Source organism: Stenella coeruleoalba, assembly GCF_951394435.1.
Source record: "Stenella coeruleoalba genome assembly, chromosome: 5".
In the NCBI taxonomy this organism is placed as follows: Eukaryota; Metazoa; Chordata; class Mammalia; order Artiodactyla; family Delphinidae; genus Stenella; species Stenella coeruleoalba.
Window position 1 is genome coordinate 140,411,969 of NC_137150.1, and position 23,261 is coordinate 140,435,229.

The window sequence follows — 23,261 nt, forward strand, 5'->3', positions numbered from 1 at the left end:
GACCCAGGATCCAGGCAGAGCACAAGGACTGGGCTCCGTTATGCACCACAGGCCAGGTCGGGAGCCCCTGGGATCTTTCCCCACCTTACCACCTCTCCTTGTACCAGAGAACCCCAGCTGCTCCCCGGCCCCAGGGCGTACTCGATAGCCCGGAAAAGGACAGGGCAGAGGCACGGCTGGCTGACCTGCCTCTCCCTGCTCTCTGCCCATCCACCAGAAGTTTGACTCAACGACGTCTGGGTGGGTAAACAGAACCACCTGAGCCAGAACCGAGCGTGGTCAGAGCACAAGGAAGCCCATCACAGCCAGCTCTGGACCCTACAAAGCTGAGCCCCAGACGTTTTCACCCAAACACCAGTGGTGGGCCCTGGACAGTGGGGGAGGGGATGCCACCTGGCACGGGGACCACACCTCCTAGGCTTTGACACAGCGAAGCCAGAGAACCCAACGAGGAGGACGGGAAAGTTACCCTCATTTGTCGATAAATCCAGTCTGTAAACACGGTCACGTTTCCGTACACTCCCGGTCGGTAAGCCTTAGCGCAGCCAGACCCCCAGCTCGTGTCCCCAATCAGCCACCAGACGCTGCTCTTCAGAGTGACCAGAGGGCCTCCGCTGTCACCCTGGGGGACACAGCAGGTTACAGAGCAGAAGTGAAACCCCAGGCCGTACATCACAGAGGGCAAGGAGGTGGGGGTAATGGGAGGGGCTGCAGGTCTCCTCCAACGAGGTGACAGTAATATAGTGCCCCAAAGAGACTGCACCAGCGACGAATTGGCGTCTGCATCAGTTAATAGTTGCCAAATCAATGGCTGTCCATATTTTTAAATAGTCAAAAGACTTATTTCTGTGACACTTCGACCACATAGCGCCTTCCAGAGGAAGCAGCGGCGTGCATCGTTGGGGGTACCAGGGCTTTCGCACCGTCCATGGCCGTCACTTCCCACGGCCGCCCCCGGGCCCCAGGTGGGGGAGGAGGCGCTCCTCACGGGCCCCCTGGGAGCCGGCCAAGGCCCAGAGGCCGAACGCAAGCTGGTCATCACCTGGCAGGAGTCGACGGTTCCCTGCAGGTACCCCGCGCAGATCATGGCCGGCGTGATGAGGTCACTGTACACCTGCTTGCTGTCGCACCGCCAGGGCTCGATGAGCTGCACCATCGCCGCGTTCAGCCTATCCGAGGTTTTCCCTGCAACAGAGGATGGCCTGGCTTTCCCAGGAAGCCTGGACTCCCTCCCGGGGGGTGTGGAGAGACAGCCACGCCCTTCCTCCCATACTGGCTCCTGGGACACCGGGGTATCTTCCAGCTGCTGGGGTCTGTGTGTAAAGCGGCTCCAGATTGGGTTTGGTAGCAGACTGCCTGCCTCTGGGGCTGGGGAGCTCCGCCTGTGTCCTAGACTCATCCTCTCCCATCACCTGTGTCCTAGAATCATCCTCTCCCATCACCTGTGTCCTAGAATCATCCTCTCCCATCACCCAGCCACTTGGTTCCCTGGGGTCAGCTTTCCTCCTTCCTTGCTCCCTCTTCTCTGGACCGTTCCCAGGGCCGCCGGAGGAGCCCTGTGTTTCCACCTCAAACACCCGACTGTCCTCAACCCCACATGACCCTTCACTCTCTGACCATCTGCCCTCGGCTGCCAGCAGGTGGAAACTTCCTAGACGCTCGCTGGGACTTGCACTCTATGTCTCCCAGTTGCTACCTGGATGTCTTCTGGGCCCTCTCCTAGAGGGCTCCTCCACCCAAAGCCATACCGCACCCCGCCCCCCGTCCTCCGGACTCGGGAAATGGTCCCACCACCCACCGGGGGGCTCGCGTCACAGCTGGAAGCCGCCTTCCTGTGACTCTCTGCTCTTTCTCTGCTGACACTCCATCCATCAGCAGCTCTGAAGGCTCTGTCCCAAACGTGCTCCCACCCCCACCCCACCCCCACCCCCCGTCTGAGCCGCCTTCTTGTCTCGGAGGACACAGCACTGGTCCCCTCACCGTGCTGTTCCGTCTGCCCTCACCCCCAACCCTGCCGTGACTCCCTACACAGCTCTCAGATCAAGTCACTCCAATATCCTCATTATAGCCTACAAGGCCCTATGCGACCTGGCCCCAGGCTGCCCCCTCACCCCGGCTCATCGTGCCCTGGCCACACTGGCCCTTCTGTTCGTTAGACACTCTAGTCATGCAGATCTTAGCTCAAATGTCGCCTTCCCTGACCACCGCTCGCTGTCGCAAACCTCCGCTGTTTGAAAGCACCTAGTTCAGTTATTCCTTTCCTGTCTGAGCACATCCTGCCCCGAGACATCCATAGGAGAATGTGAAGCTCCTGCGGGTAGAGATTTCTGTCCCATTTTGTTCACTGCTGCATTCCCAGCTCTTGGCCGGTGCTCCACAAACTGTGGCTGACTTTCCCTTTTGTCTTGGATGCTGGGAAACCTTGCTCACACCTGGAAGGCTCAATCCAGGAGCTTTCTTTAGACCAGATGCCAGGACACCCAGGGCCACCGACATCTCCCCTACCCCTCCCAACCACCCCGCCCTTGAGCTATTCACCGTGCTTTAAAAGATCCTTGGAGGTGTGCCCTAAACACTTTTGGAAGGATGTAAACAATATATAAATGTACGACTAAGCCCATCCAATGCTCCCTAAGAATGCAACAGCAAGGATCCCTTCATTTGAAAAACGTTATCTGAGATGAAAGCAAATTATAACTGAAGGCAGCTGGGCCAGCCTGCGTCAGGAGGGTCTAGTGCCTCTTCCCACTCTGTGGTGTCAGGGCAGGAGGACAAAGCCTCTGGCGCCTGCAGCTGGCATTGCCGGTCACACAAGCCCATCCTCACCGAGTCCGTTATCACTCAGCCATCAAAGGCAGGCAGACTTCCGGGCGGCCTGTTAGCGACCATGGGGTACAAACATGGGGGCCGTGTGCCCCTCACACGGTGGCCTCCACCCTTCAAAAACCAGTTTCCACACATTGTTCCATTTGGTCTTAATAAGGGCATGGGGTAGGTAGGGCAGCTAGGATTTTCCCATCTAGCACGTGGGGAAACAGGCAAAAAGACTGGGCGAACTGCCCAAAGTCGTCAAATCACTTAGTGGTAGAACCAGGATCAAAACCTAGACCTCCCGCTTCAGAACCCAGTGATCTGCTCCTGAGACCCGCAGATCCCCTGCTGGGAGCCTCACCTTTCTCGTAGGTGGACCCCCACCCGGAAATCCAGCAGGCCTGTGTCGGTTCCAGCATCATGCCCGGGTTGGGCAGACACACTGGTTTCACTCTGTCTGTTCCAAGAAGGGAAAACAGCGTGAGCGGGTCTGGTCTAACTGAAGGCCTCCGGCGACGGTGTCCACCTGGATCTTCCCTGGGCCTGGGACCACCAGCCTCCTGCCCAGGGAGACTTCTGGGTTCCAGTGTGTCCTGGCATGCCCTTTCCTGCCCCTGCCAGGACCCTCCTTCTAACAGGCAAGACGCCCCCCTCTGAAAGTTAGGGTTTCGGAGGATTGAAGATCGACAGTCCTGTGACGCAAAGAGTTGACACTGGACGTGGTAGGGCTGCATCGGACTCAATTGATAAGGATGGAGGTAAGTGATTAGCAATTTATAATTAAACTCACAACAGGTGCAATTGCAAACCAGCACCGAGTGAAGTCTGACCCACCAGATGCTGACTAGGAAACAACTTTTCTAGACGTTCACGTGTGCTTATTAAGTCGTCACCGTGCCGAGGAGGAAAAGTGCCACAGTGAACGCATCCCTCAGTGGCCAAAGGCACATTTTGGGGTGACTCGGCCTCTGCTGAGCCCTCTTCTAGCAGCCAACCCCTCCCCTGGCTCCACACGCTACAACTCAGTGCAACTTCCTTCCTTCTGGACATCACAGCACATTTTATTTCCAGTCAACCTCTCCTTAAGATGCGGTCAAAACCGTTCACGTACCCCGGGCTGCAGGAACGCCGCTACGCACCGTTAAAAGTCAGAGGTGTCTGCAGCTTCATAAGAGCGATGTCGTTGTTCTTGGTCTTGGAATCGTAATTCGGGTGGGAAATCACTTTTGCTACTCGGTATCCGTTTCCATAGAACATGAAAGATTGTCTCAAAATTCCTGCAAAGGCCGTCCATATCTTGGGATTGTTAAGAGGTCTGGAAGACAGACGTGAACACCACTCAGCGTGTCAGAACCACAAACACGAAACGCTCATTCGTCGGCCTTCAAAAGCCATCCGCCCGAGCCAAGGTCTCCAAGGTGACGTGATTTGTCAAAAGCCGCGGGACAAGGCTGGCCAGGTGGTCTCAGGCCCCTCCCCCTCCGCACCCCACACAGCCCCCACTCCCCTCCTTTACCTCGTCAGTGAATCCTATTCCTTCCGTGCTTCCCCGCCAGCCTGCAAACCCTCGCGATTCCAAGAACGCTTATTCTTGAGCCTAAGTGCCTTCCTGAGGTTTGAAACCCCATTTCCGGCGTGGCTGGGTCTAACTGACTTTTACATGCTAGAGCATTTCCTGGCACACAGTAGGTGCTTAATAGGTGTGTACTGATGAACAGACTCTGAGTCTAATAGCCGTCCCGGCATTACCTTGATCTGGGTATTTCCCTTCTAAGAAAATCCTACAGCCCATGGAATACGGTGGATGGAAGGAAGGGAACGCTCTTGGGTAATAAACACTGCTTTCTTCAACCATACAACAGCCCGTGGAGCAGCACACCTGTCTTATAGGTGCAGATGCTACAGGCAGCCACCTCGAGGGGGCTGTCTGAAGCCACTGAGCCAGAGAACGGGCAAGCCAGGCCCGGCCTCACTCTAAAGAAAAATAACTCTGATGAGCGAGGCTTTTTCAAAATAGCCATGTGACCAAAACAAACACCAAAAAAAACACAAAAAAGCCCTCCACGTTTAAGAAAAAAGGAGGGGGAAGAGTATCTTCTACAAAAGCGAACACTGTAAATGATGGTTACCCTTGCCCCTCTCCACCCCCCTGTACGGGCAATGCTGTGGCCCAGGGTGTTTAATGGACCACAGAGGACCTTCCTGCATGGCAGTGTGAGGTCTGAGTGTCTTTGAGTGCATCCTCTCTGGGGATGAGCACCCAGGGGACACCAGGCCTCCCAAGAGGGCAGGGGCCTCAGGAAAAGTGGGACAGAGTTGAGAAGACTGTGGGCTAGAAGGAGTTCTTTTTTTTTTTTTTTTATAAATTTATTTATTTTTGGCTGAGTTGGGTCTTTGTTGCTGTGCACGGGCTTTCTCTAGTTGTGGCGCACGGGCTCTAGAGCGCAGGCTCAGTAGTTGTGGCGCACGGGCTTAGCTGCTCCGCGGCATGTGGGATCTTCCCAGACCAGGGCTCGAACCTGTGCCCCCTGCATTGGCAGGCGGATTCTTAGCCACTGCGCCACCAGGGAAGCCCCTAGAAGGAGTTCTGATCACAGCATCACCCCAGCCCCACACCGCATCCCTGCGCCAGGCCCCACGAGTAATGGACGCACGCTTAAGGGATGGGCTTGGCCACGCACTGCACGAGTCATTTGACCCGCCCAGCGAGGCAACGACCTGGGCGCCCTTAGAATCCCCGCGTGTCCACAAGGAAACCGGAACTCGAAGGACTCGGAGATTTCACTCCAGGCCGCAGGGCCCAGAGCCTCCGCCTCCCAACCCGGGACCCGCCCCCGCGGGACTTACTCCTCCACGCAGTGGGCGGCGGTCACGATCCACTCGGGGGTGATGATGGAGCCTCCGCAGACGTGGGTGCCCTGCACGTGCAGGCTGACCTGCCAGGGCCAGTCCCCCGGGGCAGCGCTCGATCCGCCCACGATCCGGCTCTGGCGTCTCGTCTTCCCGGAGACCCCGCACTCTGAGGGCGACAAGCACAGCGCGGCCGGCCGGTGAGCGAAGCAGGGCCGCCCGCTCCCAGCCACCTGACGCCTGTCACACCCGGTGCCCAGACGGCCCCCAGCCCGAGGGTCCTGTCTGGCCGGAGGGTGACTGTTGTCTGTTCTTGTTCCTGTTTGTTTGGGGTCCGACTTTCCGAGAATGTGTCCTGGTCTCTTTGCGTTGGGGGGTGGGGTGAGAGGAGGTGCTTCCTCCCCCTCCCCCCAGGAAGCACCACTTCTGCTGGCACTGGGTGCCCCTGTTCCTTGGCACTCGTGCGATTCCATCGGCGTCTCCCATACACCAGGTGGGGGGCCTGGATAACAAAGGCCCTGGCACCCCCTCGAATGCTCAGAGGCCCCAAGATTCCCGAACAGAGCTAAAGAGGCTTTTCTCACGTGTGCTGCCCTCAAGCTGCCAGGAGGTGGATGGCGGCGCGTGCGCGGGAAGGCAGGGCAGGCACCTGCTTTCTCCGGACCTAAAGAAGCTTGAGCCAGCCTGGGTGGGAAGGTACCAGCGGGACCACTGGGGCATGCGTCCACCTAGGGGCATCTGCTAGCTTCAGCTGTTCAGACTGAAAAGCCAAGCTTCAGGCCTGAGACCCAAATGGGAACAGGATGGGGCTGTCCCAGAGAAGGGAGCACAGGGACAGTGTCCTCCATACCAGGAGAAGGTTTGGAAACTATAATCCAAACACAGGGGCGGGGACACGCACAGGCGTCCAGCTCCAGCGCGCGGATGCCCTAGAGTGTGGCCCCGGCAGTTTCTTGAGCTCTCCCGTCCTCATGGGACAGCTGCTTCTTGGACTTGAGGCTGAAGGCGTCTCATGTGCATCAGAATTCAAGAAAGGAGTCCCTTGGGCAGAGTGCTGGGCACGTCCTGACCTGTTACCCCACCTTATCTCTCCACATCCCCCAGAGACACAGGGAGATACATTTCTATAAGTACCAAATGTTTCTTATTTTAGAAACACAAAAAGGAAAACCAAGAATCACTTACCTATACAGCGTAAAGAAACCACTGTTTTCGAAGAACAGACATCACTACAAAAGAAGAGGGGAAAATTCTGGTCACTCTAACAAACGAGACACTTGATTCTCAAAATGCTTAGAAATAAATATTTTCTTCTACTGTTCTCACTCTCTGCCTCCCCAGACATAGAAGAGTCCACAGTTGAAGACTTGAATAAGGAAAGTAAATCTATATACATAGGGGACGGTAGTAAAGAGCAGACACTGAATCAAAGTGCAGGGGTCAAATCCAAGCTGTGTGACCTTGGACAAGCTTCCTAACCTCTCTGTGCCTCAATTTCCCCATCTGCAGAATGGGCTAATATAGTACCAACTCATAGGGTGGTTGTGAAGATAAGCACACATCATATCAGCTGTTATTAGTTTTCCTTGGGATTTAAAACGATCCTGTAATTTTGTCAGGAAGACGTTCGTAAACTTCCAGATTCCTATAACTGCTTTACGTTTACTGCACAGGAAACTATACAGTCAATCATTTGCCTGGAACAGAAGAAAAGTTACTCCTTTGGGGGGCAGACATTCCAGGTTACCTGTGAAAAAGAAACAACCAATGTGTTCCACCGTGTACGGAATTTTCCCCCAAGAGGCTGAGGAGAAGAGAAACAGCCCTGACACCCTCATGTTCGAACCTAGCCACGTTCTGTTGAACGTAAACAGCTCCCAGGGCATCCACATGGGGCCAGACCACTGTTACATGATGGATCAGGACGCGGGCGCGCCCACTGCACGATCCCATGAGCCTGGTCCAAGCCACACAGTGACCAACAGGCCCCTATGCTGGCTGACACGAGTAGCCGCACTTCCCAGCCAATCCCAGCCATAGCCTGGCTTCATGCCTGCCACCCACCTTCTAAAAAAAAAAAAACCGTTAAGGTACCAACTACAGAATCACCCTCACTTCCGGACAGCATCCAATGCAGGGCAAAGCCCTGCTTCCTGGAACCTTCCCCAAAAGGACTCAACACAAGCCCACACCCTGTAATAAGTCCCTTCTCACCCACTTCCGTGGAGACACCCACAGTTCCAGGACAAGGCATGTCCCGGCGGTCTCTGGCTGGGGGGCATTGGATGCCGAGAGAAGACATGTTCCCATTAAGAGAAGATGCTGTCTAAGGATCATAAGGGCATTCTCCTCTGCACACTGTGCAGCCACCGGCATCAGGGCGCAAAGGAGGCACTCAGACAAACCCTGCGAGGACTCAGGTACCAAAGAGCAACTTCTGAAAGCAAAGAGGAAAGCAGTTCTCCCACCTCACACCATGCATGCCGGGGACACCACATCCCAGGCAATGACCTTCTCTTCTTTCCTCCAAACCCAGCAGCCACCTTGTGAGTTACCAAGAGGTGGCAGCCTTTCCTCCCCTGCTCAGCCCTGATTCCATGTAACCAAAGACGATGACGAGACAGTCGGGGGCGTTTACAAAGAGCCCAGGCAGCTGTGTTTAGTTCCTCGGGAGGGCAAACCACGGCCTGCTGTTTTGATGGGCACACCTGGCCGTGTGCACCCCTTCTCCTGGGCTCACCCTCTCACATTCCTGGGGACAGCCAGACCAGGGGCCCCAGGCAGAAGTCAGCCCGCCGGGCCACCAGGAACGCAAACCTGCCCCCAGCCTCCCACTCACACGGAAGGCGGGGAAGTGTGACCCGTCCATCCTCCCGTCAAGGCAGCATCTGGCACCTGGCCAGCAGGGAGGTGACGGCCTGCCTGGCCACCTGGGGATGGGAGATAGGGACCTGGGAGCTGAGGAGGACTTAAGCAAGAAGGACACCGTGTATCTTTCACGTTAAGGAACATTCGGATAGTAATGATCCTAGGAAGACCGCAACCATTTTCAACGTATGCAACACAAAGTGAGTAGCTCAAGTCCAGCCGTCTCCCCCACCCTCCGAAACAGCTAAACCATCAACCAGGGGACCAGCTCAGGTTCATTTCCACCCACCAGACGCACTGCGACCTGCCCAGCGCTGCGAGTATCCCTCCAGGTACAGGAAACATTGGTGCCCCAGACCAGCCGCTCGCTCCCAGGCCCACCCCTTGCACAGCATCCTCTGACACGATTGCTTGGGCTGGGGGACCAACCACCCCCGCTGCCTGGGGCTGAGGGGCTTCTTGGGAAGCAGGATTTCCAGTGTGAAACCGGCAGAGTCCTGGGCAAACCAGGATGAGTTGATCACCCCAGTGGGGACCCTGAGACATTCTTTTGGACTCCTAGACACACACCCTGACACACAGTAAGGTACATGTCTAATGTCCGGAGAGAGAAAAAAATCAGGAAAAAGGAATTTCAATTGTGCAATGTTACCCAGTACCATGGAGGGCAGAGGGCAGAGGGCAGAGGGCAGAGGGCACAAACAAGATGACAAATAGACCTTAGCCGCTTCCCTGGAATAAACCCAGAGCTGCTCAGAGGGACGGGTTCTACGTAAAGTCCAATCTCCTCCCCATGAGAAACTCAGACAAACCCGCAGGTGCAGCAGAGAAATCAAACTCTGGACAGTGATTCTCCCTGACGCCTCCTACTCATTCCCATTACACAATTCTTGAAAGGAAAGAGGAAATCACCGTGGCCAACAGGCACATGGAAAGATGCTCAACATCGCTAATTATTAGAGAAATGCAAATCAAAACTACAATGAGGTATCACCTCACACCAGTCAGAATGGCCATCATCAAAAAGTCTACAAATAAGGGCTTCCCTGGTGGCGCAGTGGTTGAGAGTCCGCCTGCCGATGCAGGGGACGCGGGTGCGTGCCCCGGTCCGGGAAGATACCACATTCCGCAGAGCGGCTGGGCCCGTGAGCCATGGCCGCTGAGCCTGCGCGTCCAGAGCCTGTGCTCCACAACGGGAGAGGCCACAGCAGGGAGAGGCCCGCATACCGCAAAAAAACAAAGTCTATAAATAACAAATGCTGGAGAGGTTGTGGAGATAAGGAAACCCTCCTACACTGTTGGTGGGAATGTAAGTTGGTGCAGCCACTATGGAGAACGGTATGGAGGTTCCTTAAGAAACTAAAAATAGAGCTACCATACGATCCAACAATCTCACTCCTGGACATATTTCTGGACAAAACTACAATTCAATAACATACATGCACCCCAATGTTCATAGCAGCACTATTTACAGTAGTCAAGACATGGAAGCAACCTAAATGTCCATTGACAGAGGAATGGATGAAGAAGATGTGGTCCATACATACAAGGGAATATTACTCAGCCCTAATAAAGAATGAAATAATGCCACTTACAGTAACACGGATGGACCTAGAGATTATCGTACTAAGCAAAGTAAATCAGAAAGAGAAAGACAAATACCATATATCACTTATATGTGGAATCTAAAATATGACACAAATGACCTTATCTAAGAAACAAACTCACAGACATAGAGAATAGACCTGTGGTTGCCAAGCGGCAAGGGAGGTGGGGGAAGGATGGATTGGGAGTTTGGGATTAGCAGATGCAAACTAGTGTATATAGGATGGATAGGCAATAAGGACCTCCTGTATAGCACAGGGAACTATATTCAATATCCTGTAATAAACCGTAATGGGAAAAGAATATGAAAAAGAACGTATATATAACTGAATCACTTTGCCATACAGTAGAAATTAACATAACATTGTAAATCAACTATACTTCAATGAAATACATTTTTAAAAAGAAATCACCAAATTAAATACCTGTGGTAGAGTTTTTTATAGAGATCGATATTGTTGGCACTGACATTCAGCTTCATGAAGCTTGTGGCCCCGCTGTCATCCACTATTCCTTGGCTAGAAAAAAAACTATTCCTGAAAAAGACAGAAAATCTTACGTAAAATAATGGGTTTTGTTGTGAGCATTCGTAAATCCTATGTTATAGCTACATCAGAATATGACATTCTGGTTACGAGGAACAGCATAGCATTTGGGAAAACAAAAACACAACTTCCAGTCAAGTGACGCTGCGTTATAACCATCTTTCCACCCGATAAGCCTGAAGTGTCAGGGAAATGTCCTCCATCAGTCGTGTTTCTAATCTAATCTGGATTAGGATAAAGAAGCAGTAAGAATAAGGGTGTGTGAGTACCTATAATGTAACAAAATTACACCTGTTCAAATGCTCCCAGTGATAAAATACAGACCCTGAACCGTGATGGGGCCTCACCTACGTCATTCCCAGTGACGTACGCTGCAATTGGGGGCTGGCATTTTGAAGTATTTCACTAGCTAAGATGCCAGCTTTCTTATCAAGTGGTAATTCACTTTGAAAACTGGCATAAAGGCAACACACTAGAATTGCACAGAATTTACACGGTGACACCCCCAAGGAAGAGACGGTGGCAATGAAATCGCACAGCCTTTCCCTGAGAGGCCAGACGGCTGCCACGCGTTGACAAGGAGGGTCTGGCGTGTCCCTGGCTGGAATCCTGAGGAGGGGGCACTCCCACCCCCCTCTCCCACCTCCTCTGGTGGCTGCATGAGGAATGAATTCTCTAACGGATAAATCTGTTGATCAGCTCTCTTCTGTTCAAAGGCCTCCAGCGCCTTCCGCGCTCACGCAGTGAAGGTTATGCAGATCTGTTCCCTCCAGACCTTCCCTGCAGCCCTCCCCTCTCGCTACCACCCAGGAGGTGAGTGGAGTCAAGGCTTCGACCCTGCCTGGGGGCTCCTTAGGAAATGAGTCACCCAAGGCCCTCGGCCAGCACCCTGGACCCTGGTGACCGCAGAACTGGACAGCCTCGAGGAACCAGGAGCTGATGGAGGCCCCAGAGGCAGGGCTGGGGATGCCGTGGAGGGGGATGGGGCAGTGTGTTGCCCACGGTCCCCTGCCGGCTTCCTGGAGCGGCTTTAGAAAGGAGACAAAGGCTCGCGGTGCCCCTGTGTTAGCGCTTCCAGGGAGGGACAGAGAGAAGCACTGATCTTATGTCTCTGCGCCTGTCACCATCATCACGGAGGCCACGGGGCTCGGAACTCACGGGTAGCCCATGTCCTGGCACGCTGCTCTCCCGTAGTTGTCACTCCAGTCATCCTGGCACACGGGGTGCCAGGACTTCCTCTGAGCTGAGTATACCTGAAGGATGAAGTTGGGTCCGTAGAGGCGAACTGCAGGAAGGGAGATTCTGGTGAGTCTCAAACCATCGTCCTGTCCGCCACATAAGCCCCACCTTCCCTGGGACACAGAGGCCCTGGGACCCAGAGGCAGGGCTGGGCTCCCTCTTCCCAAGGCACCAGCTACACATGAGAGGTGCCGAGAATCCAGCCTTTCCCCGCAAAATATGCCCTTCACCCACAAGAACTGAAAACAGGTATTCAGACAAAAGGGAACACTGTACACAAATGTTCGTGAAAGCATTATCCACAAGAGCCGAAAGGTGGAAACAACCCAAATGTCCATCTACCGATGAATGCTCAAAATGTGGTCCATCCGCATAAGGCGGTATTATTTGTTCATGAAAGGGGATGAAACACTGACACAATACAGCACCCACGACATTCTGCTGAGTGAAAGAGGCCAGACACAAAGGCTCACACACTGTATGATCCCATTTCTGTGAAACGTCTAGAGAAGGACATCTATAGAGACTGAAAGTAGATTAGTGGTTGCTCAGGGCCTGGCATCTGGGGCTCATTCTGCTGTGGAATGACCCGCCTTGGTCTGATCACTTCCTACTGCTTCTGTGATGAGTGATTCCACACACCATGTGAGTGGATAAGCCAACTGGAGGACATCTAGACAATGCATTACGATTCAACACTAGAAAGAACTGAGCTCTCAGGCCACGAAGAGACGTGGAGGAACCTTAAAGGCACATCATTCAGTGAAAGAAGCATCTGAAAGGGTTCCAATTCTAAGATACTTGGGGAAAGGCGAAACCATGGAGACGGTAGGCAGATCAGTGGTTACTCGGGGCTGGGGAGTAAGGGATGAACAAGTAGGGCACAGAGGATTTTTAGGGCAGTGAAACTACTCTGTATGACACTGTCATGGTGGACACATGTTAGACATCTGTCCAAACCTACTGTCCAGATGTATACATTGTACATTTATCTGCAATACCGAGTAAACCTTAATGTAAACTAAGGACTTTAGTCAATAACAATGTATCAATATCGACTTATCACTTACAGTGCAGGTACCACCCCAATGCAAGATGTTACAAGCAGGGGCGACTGTATGTGAGGGCGGGGGGGGCGATGGGAACTCTGTTCGTTCTGTACACGTGAAACTGCTCAGGATTCCATGCAAAGGAACGCTGCGAGTGCAGCGGAGGGAAAGGGGAGGCTCACGTCCCAGCAGAAAAGTGACTTCCAGGATGTGTCATCAAGTCCTGTGGAGTCAGCTGGATGGCAGCCATAGGGAAACGGGCACATTAACGATGCAAACACACATGTACATTTTCGTGCAAAAACTCTGTGCAAGGAGAAACAAGATACTCTTATTCGTTGCCCCTAAGGAAAAAACATGATTGGCTGATGAACAGGCGTGTGTGTGTGTGTGTGTGTGTGTGTGTGTGTGTGTGTGTGTGTGTGTCTGTGTGTGAGTGTGTCTGTGTGTGTCTGTGTGTGTGTCTGTGTGTGAGCGTGTCTATGTGTGTGTGTGTCTGTGTGTGTGTGTTAGAAAAACTACCCTGTTCTTTCCTCTTCCTCACATCCTTGTTTCACGTGTGTCTTCTTTACTGCTTACACAGAACATATCACTCCTGACACTTCTGATCACCAAATGCATGTGGGTTTTACCCCATAACAAGCAGTTCTCTGGGACACCAGCTTGGTGTCCAACAGTTTAACTCAGTTCTGATACTCTTTTACCTGGAGATGGCATCAGATCCCACAGGTTGAGGGCTCAGTCCCACAAGACTGCCCTCCTCCCCCTTCCCCTGCCCCCCCACTTCAGATGCCAGCCCCAAGTCCAGGTTGTCACCTGTGCTTCTGAACGACCAGCTAGAACTCAGAGGGTCCCACGACCCCCTCCTCAGCTTCGATTAATTTGCTAGAGCAGCTCACAGAACTCAGAAAACCATTTACTTGCTGTTTACCAGTTCATGATAAAGGATGGGATAAAGGACACAGAGGCACATCCAGAGGAAGAGAAGCACAGGGCAAGGTGTGTGGGGAGGGGCGGGAGATTCCGTGCCCTCTGGGCACACCGGTCTCCCCAGATCTTCATGGGGTCACCAACCCGGAAGCTCCCCAACCCTGTACTTTTGGGATTTTATGGAGGCTGCATCACGTAGGCATGTTCGATCATTAACTCCATTTTCAGCCTCTCCCCCTCTCTAGACAGTGGGGTGCGGAGCTACCGTCTAAGCTTCTAACCAAGACCAGCCCCCATCCAGGAGCCATTCAGGAGCCCGCCAAGAGTCGCGTTCTTAGGACAAAAGACACTCCTATCACCCAGGAAATGACAAGGGTTTTAGGAGCTCCGTGTCAGGAACTGGGGTCAAGGATGAAATACTAGAACCAAAGATGCACCTGGTGGTCTCATCACTCAGTTACCAGGTTTCAGGAGCCCTGTGCCGAGAACTGGGGGCAGAGACCAATACATACACTCTGTTATCTCACAGTGTGTGAGTATATACTCTGTGTGAGTATGTGAGTGTGTGTGTGTGTGTGTGTGAGTGTGCATGAGCGTAAGTGAAATGGGGGAGATGAGATTTTTCACTGCATACCCTTAGGGACTTCCCGAATTATGATCTATTTGAGTACACTAACTCTTAAAGTATTTAAGTAAATACAACTTCAGTATTAAGAAGAGAGAGAGAAAGTCTCTCCAGGTAACATGAGTTTGTCTTGCTAGAGTTTATCAACACATGCACATGCACAGGTAGGGAAACATCAAATGTCATCCCGCCTGAGAGCTTAACCACATCTTCTCAACCTCAAAAACTCCCTGCTTTACTTAAGAAAATGGTGACAAATATATTATCACCAAAATAAAGGCAAGTCACTACGTCAACAGTTTACAGAGTGAGTCACTGCCCAGTGCAAACCCCCTCCGGGAAGGAACTGCAGGAGGTCGGAACTTAGAGGCCAAGGCACCAGCGTGGACGCAGGTCCATGCAGATGGTGCAGAGACTGAGCTCTGGCCTAACCCCCAACCCTGAGGATTCCACGGCCAAGTCCGCACTGCATCTCACACAGGTGCCCTGACCTGGAAATGGGATGTACGGGAAATCCATCCTCCCCCAGGATGGCTGCAGAAGGAAGACAGCGGTGGCGTAGAGCCCGGCCTTTGACTGGCATCACCTGCGTTCAGAGTTAACACAGCTCCCAGAGGACGCAGCAGGCTTTAGGCTCTGGGTATGGCCCTCAGTGGGTATTAGCACAAGCCTCGTCCTCAACGCCAGGGTCATCATTTTCCCTGGCATGACCACTTTACCACCCATGAAATAATTCATTGAAAATAATAAAAGCAGAAAAGGTGCCCACCCCGTGACAACATAGATCACTTGAAAGGCAGCTTGTTTAGAAAATGCAGAGCCCACTCCCAACTTTATGTCTTAAACAGTTTGCCTGTTTTAGTGACGTCGTGGCAGCTGGGGCAGGCACGTTGGCCTGGCCCTGGGCTGTGGTCTCCCTTCCCCCATGCTGCGCGATGCTGGTGGAGGGCTGGCGCTCGCCCACTCTGAGCCTGTCCCGTCATCTGAAAACCGGGCTTAGACGCGAGGCTCAGCCTTCAGGAAGGGATTCAGTTGTGGAACGCTCGGCGTTCGGGTCACGGGCCTGACACCGTCACGCTTGCCCTGCTGTGGCCTCTGTGGTGGGGCAGAGCGGTCCCCCCTCCGAGGCAGCCGGCACGGCCCCGCCACTCACCGCACCGGCTCTCGTCCTCGCCGCTGGGGCAGTGCAGGATGCCGTCGCACCAGTGAGAGGGGCTGACGCAGGTCCCCGAGGAGCTGCATTCCATCCCCAAGCACTCGTCCTCCACTGGCAGAGAAATGGAAGGGAGATGTCCACCGGGCTGAGAAACCGAGAAAACCTCCCAGCACCCAGGTGACAAGAGGGAGTGAGCTTTTCCTCCTTTACTGTTAAAGGAGGGGATGAGTCCTTGCCGATAACGTACGTCACAGGGAGCGGCCGCAGGGATCCTGACCCCCTCGGGTCTGTCCCTTTGCTCAGGGGAGGACCCCTAGCCTCGGATCTGGACAGCACCCGCCCTCTCTGCCACACAGGTGAGTCCTGTGATCCACAAACCCTGCCCCGGGCTGATGGAGGAGACGTGGCTGTGGGTACAGGAGGGGCCTGTGGCAGCCACCGCTGTACACTGAGACACAGGGACCAGGTGTGGCCCCGAGGTGCTGCACCCACTGTGCTCACGAGTGCCAGGTGCCACCTAGTGCCTGAAGCACGGGGGAAACTCAACGTGCTTCTCCCATGTGTATGAATATCACACACAAAGGGCACGGGACCTTGACAGCCCACGGATTAGGAGGAAGCATGCAAACGAGATTGGCCGCTTCCGAGAAAGGGTATTCGTGCATCACGTAACCAAACAGGAGGAAAGAGATGAGAAATTTCCCGAGGGGCTGTGGGTGAGCCCCCAGCCCAGAGAGTAGGGCCACTAAAGGGCCGGCGCACCACGACTTGGCCCCGTCCTGCACTTACTGAGCTTCCACAGCAGCATGGCGGCCAGGACTGCTCCAGCCAGAAGGGCCCCCAGGGAGAAGGTGACACACAGGACTTTCTTAGTCCCTGGAAGAAAAGAGTCAAGTGAACAACTTAGTCGCCAAGTTTCTTAGAAGTTAGACTCTCAAATATATATGGTGTATCCTATCAAGGAATAATAGTTTCTTATACATTTAAAAATGTGAGTTTTCTCTTTACGAACGTATCCTGGGAGGTCTTACTTCTTCCATAGCACTGAACTTTAGGCTTTTTTTGAGAACCGAAGCAGGAAGCCGTGATATGAAGCAACATACATTAAAATTAAGCTCTTTCACAAGTATGGCCTGAAGGTAGTCAAATAAATGATGAATAAAAAAATGGCTGAAAAAAGGAAACATACCTTGTTCCGGTGATTATAAGGCATAAGCAAAATAATAATAATGCTCCTCAGACTAGCATCTCCGTGTCAGTGGTACCCAAGGCAGCGGGAAAAAAGCCTCTTCCTCAAGGTGGTTTAGGGAGGGATGGGACAGAGCCACACTGACTCATTTAAACAGTCACTGGCCACATGTGGCTATTTGCGCTTCAGTTAATGACCGTTAAATGATATTAAATCATTCGGTAAATTCAACTACTCAGTAATCCCATGTGACCAGTGGCTACTGCGCTGGACTGTGAAGAGGCAGGACATTCCGTCACTGCAGGAAGTTCTACTGGGCAGCGCTGGCATCGCTCCCGGGTCTGGGGGCAGGAACTCTGGGCTTACGTTTCAGCTAAGAATACAAGTTTTTGGAGAAGGTCACCAGCGCTCTCTAGTCAAAACAAACCAACACGCCATTGTCGGTCAGACTGTAAGCCGAACGTCATGCCAACGTTCAGAGGAAGGCCCCCCCCACCGCCGCCCTCAGCAGGTCCTGTGCAGAGAGCAGCTCCTGGCCCAGTGATCCCTTGGGATAGGCGGAGAGGCAGAGGGCAGTGTCCGGGCGAAGGCGCTCACACAGACACTCCAACCGCTTAGTTCATACAGGAGGACACCCAGGCTGCAGAGGTGCAGTGTGGGGGGGCCTTGCACCCCACCTGTGCACATTCTTGCTTCGAGAAGTCCACCAGACCAAGACGTTCAGCTTCTGGGGTTGAGAGACCAGAGCTGACCCATCTGATCGGGGCTCAAAGCCTCGCCTCTCATTTCGTTACCATGTCCTGCCAATCCCACAGTCTGTGCTCAAACCGGCTTAGAAATCACTGGGGAGCCTGTTACCCAGAGATTCTGACTCAGCTCGGGGAGAGGAGGCGCGAGTCTGCAGTGCCACAGGCTCACGGGTGAGGTCACAGCCGCCGGCCTGAGGAGCTCCATGTACCGCCAGCCACATTATCAGGACTTGGCACTGTGCCTGCATCTTACTGCTAGCAGGGCAGGGTCCCCAAGGAAGCTCAGGGGAAATTCCAAGTGGCCAATTTGACCCATTCGTCAATGATGATGTCTTCCTTTAGGAGAATTCCCTATGTGTTATCTTATCCAAGATAAAATAGCGTGCCTGGTGAGTTGAGGGCTATTAAACTAGGCATCTTGAACCTCTCGTTGAGAAGGTGGCAACCTGCCCAGCCCTCACTAGGAACTCGGGCAGCGGGAGTCCCGGATCTCACCTCTGGGGGACAGGCATTTCGGAATCATTGTCTGGTCGATCAGACATGACTGGGTGCTGGTTTGCAACTGTACAGATTGTGAGTGTAATTATAACTGACTATTATTTACCTTCATTGTTGTCAATTGTTGGTGCAAAAGCCCTATCGTGTCCAGTGTCAACTATTAGTAGCACAGGATTGTTGACCTTCAGTCCTCCAAAACCCAAACATTCACATGTGTATGCCTTGTGGTTCAATGTGAAACACCTACACCTCTTGATAAAACAAATAGAGCCATTAAGATAAAAATGTCCCTTGTATTCCTGCTGGGGTTCTCTTGAGTTTGTGCTGTTTAAGTAACTTGCAAAATACTGTCAAGGCTCTGCCAGGCTACATGCTACATGGTTCCAACTCTACATTCTGAAAAGGCAAAACTGTGGAGACAGTTAGATCAGTGTTTGCCAAGTGTCGGGGAAGAGAGGGAAGGATGAGCTAAGAGCATGACAGGCTAAGACTAGGGGTCCTCGGCCTGGGTACCACGGACATCTGGGCTGGGTCATTCTTGGTGGGGGAGTGGTCACCCTACGCCCTGGAGGATGTTTAGCAGCGTCACTGGCACCTACCCAGGAGATGCCAGTGGCACCCCCAGCCCAGTTATAACAACCAAAACTGTCTCCAGACATTGCCAGATGTCCCTGGGGGTCGAAATCACCCCGAGTAGCAGCCACTGGCCTCATTCTACCAACCACCACCAGAAAGACATCAGTGCAGAGGCAAGTGTTTCCTTGATCCAAGACAAATGAATGGAGGGAAAGAGAACCACACAGGAAAGGGGCAGGGGCAGAAAACACAGGAATGGAAGAGAGTAGCGGTGCGGAGAAGGAAGGATGGACGAGCCACCTATGAAGCGCGAAGGAGGCAGAGGCAAGGACCGAGGCAGAAATCCAAGGGTGACGGCACTTGTGAAGAGCTGGAGTGGTCTGCGGAGGGGCGTCTTCAAAGGGTACGGGTCTTATTCACTATTCCTTACTGTCATTATTTATGGCATGGTGGCGGCACGTGGAAATTCACTCTGTCACTAATCTTTAACTGTGCAAGTGGTGTACGTAGGTAGGCATATCTCACGAATTAAAATTAAAACATTATCAGTGAAAATGTTCCTTGGTCCAGCCACTGTACTGGCTCTGTGCTCATACTAGCAATGGCAGTACTTGTCCTGCCTGGGCAGTTCTCACCACATCAACTAGCCTGCATCAAAAGCCTGGGGAGGGGTGCGACGGGAAGGGGTCTGGAGGGAGAAGAGACAAAATGCAATGCAAAGAAAGGAGATGAATGAGAGGATAAGAAAGGTATGGGATTAAGGGGATGGGCAGAGGACACACCACCTTCAGCCCCTCAACCCTCCTCCGTGGCCCAGTCAGGTCTGGCTACAAGACCCTTCGAGGCAAGAGAAATATTGCAGATGCTTCCGTACAACAGTTCCACCGGCCACTTCATTCACCAAACACAAAATACACAAGCTGCTCTTCGAGCACCTTGAACGTGACTTGCAGTGCCCAGGGAATGGTACACAGAGAAAGGTGAAATCGTTTCTCCCTGCATTGGGGGTTTACCATCGACTCAAGATGATTCAGCAACAAAACACGCAGACAAGAAGCAGTTCAGAGAAGCCCAGCTAGAAAGACCACCCTGGGTGGTACAGGCCAAGCCATTACCAGAGCATTAGTGGGAGATGAAGGTCTTAGCAGCCGGGAGGCCCCCAGAGGCCCACAGGAGGCGAGACCCAGGCCCACAGCTTTGACACAGAGTGGGGGAGGGGAGAGGTATGCAGAGCCAGACCAGCCCGGCAGACAGAGGAGAGCTGGCACCAGAGCCGGTGGGGCAGACGGGCCACCGGAGAAGGCAGACCCAAAACTCAGGCTCCATTAGAGGAAATAAATGCAAAAAGGGTCCTACTTGAGGTGCATGCTGGCCCCGACGGGGGTTTGGGCTGCATGAGGATGACGGGTGTCGAGGTGTGCGTCTGAACCCTCGGGGCGTACTGGGGCACCGCGGGCGGGTAGTACTGAGCCGGGTACCCCACGTAGGCACGGTGCGCCATGGGCGGCTGCGGCGGGTAGAGGCTTTCGGGTTGGAATCCATGGTTCTCATAGTAAGGCCCGACATCTGGTGGTGACCGCTGAATGATTAAAAAGAAGATGAATGACACAGTATTGTAAAGCAGCTATACCCCACTAAACATTTTTTTTAAAAATTAAAAAAGAAGATGAATGATACAAAACCCTAATTATCCTAAAGGTTAAACATACACCCCATCACACTCAGACAAGACACTGGGACAGCGCTGCAGATTCTTCTTTTTTTAACATCTTTATTGGAGTATAATTGCTTTACAATGGTGTTAGTTTCTGCTTTATAACAAAGTGAATCAGCTATACGTATATATATGTCCCCATATCCCCTCCCTCTTGCATCTCCCTCCCACCCTCCCTATCCCACCCCTCTAGGTGGTCACAAAGCACCGAGATGGTCTCCCCGTGCCATGCGGCTGCTTCCCACTATCTATCTTACGCTTGGTAGTGTAGATATGTCCATGCCACTCTCACTTCATCCCAGCTTACCCTTCCCCCTCCCCATGGCCTCAAGTCCACTCTCTATGTCTGCGTCTTTATTCCTGTCCTGCCCCTAGGTTCTTCAGAACCTTTTTTTTTCTTAGATTCCATATATATGTGTTAGCATACGGTATTTATTTTTCTCTTTCTAACTTACTTCACTCTGTATGACAGACTCTAGGTCCATCCACCTGACTACAGATAACTCAATTTCGTTTCCTTTTATGGCTGAGTAATATTCCACTGTATATATGTGCCACATCTTCTTTGTCCATTCATCTGTCGATGGACACTTAGGTGGCTTCCATGACCTGCTTATTGTAAATAGAGCTGCAATGAACATTGTGGTACATGACTCTTGGAATTATGGTTTTCTCAGGGTATATGCCCAGTAGTGGGATTGCTGGGTCAGTGCTGCAGATTCCTTTAGGGCATCTTTAATTATGCCAATAACTGAACTCACACAGAATGAAAGCTCACCAGCGTTTCCAATTAATTGGCAATAGTTTTTGGGTTTGTTTGTCTGTTTACTATTCATCTTTTGAAATAAAGAAAAAAAACCAAATGGCTGACATTGAGTAAAAAAACGTGTAGAAGTCTGGGAACGAGACAATACCCCATCCCCTGAGAGTGGGCTACAAAGTTATGGACTAGCAATGCCAGAATTAGAATGAGAATAATAAGAGCTGACATTCGAGAACTCGCCTGCTTCGGGCATCTGTATTCGTGCCCTCCTTGAAGCGTGACCGTAACCCCCCAAGATGGTACAGCTGAGATGGATAGACCCATTTTGCAGACAGGAACGTGAGTGACAGAGGTTAAGAAATCTACCTAAAAGGTTTACAACTGGGGGGGTGGCCAGCAGATCTGCTCCCACAAGCATCTTTCTAGGACGCATGCGTTTATGTTGAGAGTGTGCGGAGTTCCGCAGCTCCGTCCCTGTCAGTGGAATTTCTGGGACACAGTGTGTACACACACAAACGTGGAAGGGGGGGCCCAGCTACTCCATTTCCCTCTCAGTCCCATCCTTTGGCTGGTTTCCATCTTCTTAGAATGCCCTCCCCTCCCCCTCTGCCTACTTAAAAATGGCCCTCTCCAGGCGCTGCCCCCCCACTGGACACTCCGGACCCCAGCAGCCTGCCGCCTTGTCCTGCGTCAGCCCCCCTGAACCACCCACTGGCTGGGCCACTCTGGGAGCCACACTTGCCCTCTTATCTGAGTGTCCACATGCAACACTCCTGCCCACTCAGTAATTTGTCCCCTTGCTCCTTGTTGACCGAGAGTTCAGAGAGGACCAGTATTCTGAGCAGAGGCGACTAGATGCTGAGAATTTTAAACAGGGCCTCCAGGGCAGCGTGATTAGAAAGCAATGGGCCGAATGCGAGTTTAATGACTCACCAACGGGCTCCTTCCAAAGTCCAAAGATTACACTCGAAACCAGAGCAGTAACAGAAAGGGATACGAAATGTAATCTCTCATCTAAATGGGGGAACCAGAGGCCAAAAAGCGGCACAGGCGTTTGGCCTCTATCTGAAGCATGTAAGAACGTGCCGTCCTTCCCAGGAAAGGTGGGAGCGGTTCGGCCCAGTGAATTCCTGTGCTGTGGATTTAAAATTTAAAAAGGCTCTAGTATAAATAAATACATAATACTAAATAAAGGGGCAGGGGAAGCAAACGTCTGTTTTCCAGATAGAAGAGAGAGAAGAATTTTGTCATTAACCAGTAGAATAACTACTAAATGCACTTATTCCCAGGTATAAGACCATGAGTGAGATGCGATGGGGAATAAAGATAGTGCATTTGTCTCCAAAGTGTGTGTGTTGTGGGGGGAGAGGGTCTCAGGGAGAGGGGCAGCCAGCCCAGTGTCCCACACAGCCATAGCCTGTCCCAGGCTACCAGGAAGCAAGGCGACTCTGTGCTCTGCTGGCTGGCGGTATCCCAAGCGCGCTTTTCTCCCCAGGACTCACTCCCTCTCACCACTGTCCTGCCTCTATCTGTCCCCACACCCTCACCCCTGTCCCCTTGCCCCACCCCAACCTGAGCAGGAAGAGAAGAGGCCCAGGGGAGAATCACACATCCACACCCCCTCCGAGAGCTCTGAGACTTCCCGCTGCGCAGCTGTCACGTGGCTCCCCCCGCCCAGCCCCTGCTCACCCCTCACCCCAAGAACGCCTTCACAGCATCCGGGGAGCAAAGGCAGTCCTGCAAGCAGCTTTTAAAATGCCGACTCACACACATAGCTGGAAATAACAGAAGGAACCGGGAACAGAGGAAAGGCCAGGAAGGTAATGATTAACCACTTACTGAGTTTAAAGCCATCCTGATTTTATCAGCTGCATCAGGTAAAGGGAGGTATTTGGAACGTCCAAGCTGACCTAGAAGAAACAACGACAAGACTGTGCTATTTCCGTACCGGTGAGTTTGCACACGATGACTCGAGAATGCAGTAGAAGGGTCACCTCTCGCCAGAGCCATGGCGGTTCTGCCCGCTCACCTTTGCCTTCAGCTCACCACCTCCTCCTGCAGCTGCTCATCCTGAAGAAGACGGGGACCCACTTG

The 23,261-nt window shown here is 52.7% G+C and overlaps 1 protein-coding gene across 1 annotated transcript; it reads right to left on the reverse strand.

Moving 5' to 3' along the window:
* Window positions 1–343: 343 nt before the first annotated feature.
* On the reverse strand, window positions 344–23,177 carry TMPRSS2 (transmembrane serine protease 2; the record flags this gene model as incomplete). The annotated part of the gene is made up of 13 exons (XM_079921468.1): window positions 344–622; window positions 1,043–1,185; window positions 3,173–3,268; window positions 3,951–4,126; window positions 5,659–5,830; window positions 6,847–6,890; window positions 10,560–10,670; window positions 11,838–11,964; window positions 15,676–15,789; window positions 16,468–16,554; window positions 20,047–20,269; window positions 23,007–23,077; window positions 23,162–23,177. 13 exons carry the CDS (start codon window positions 23,175–23,177, stop codon window positions 344–346), a joined length of 1,659 nt encoding a protein of 552 aa, XP_079777594.1.
* Window positions 23,178–23,261: the final 84 nt, after the last annotated feature.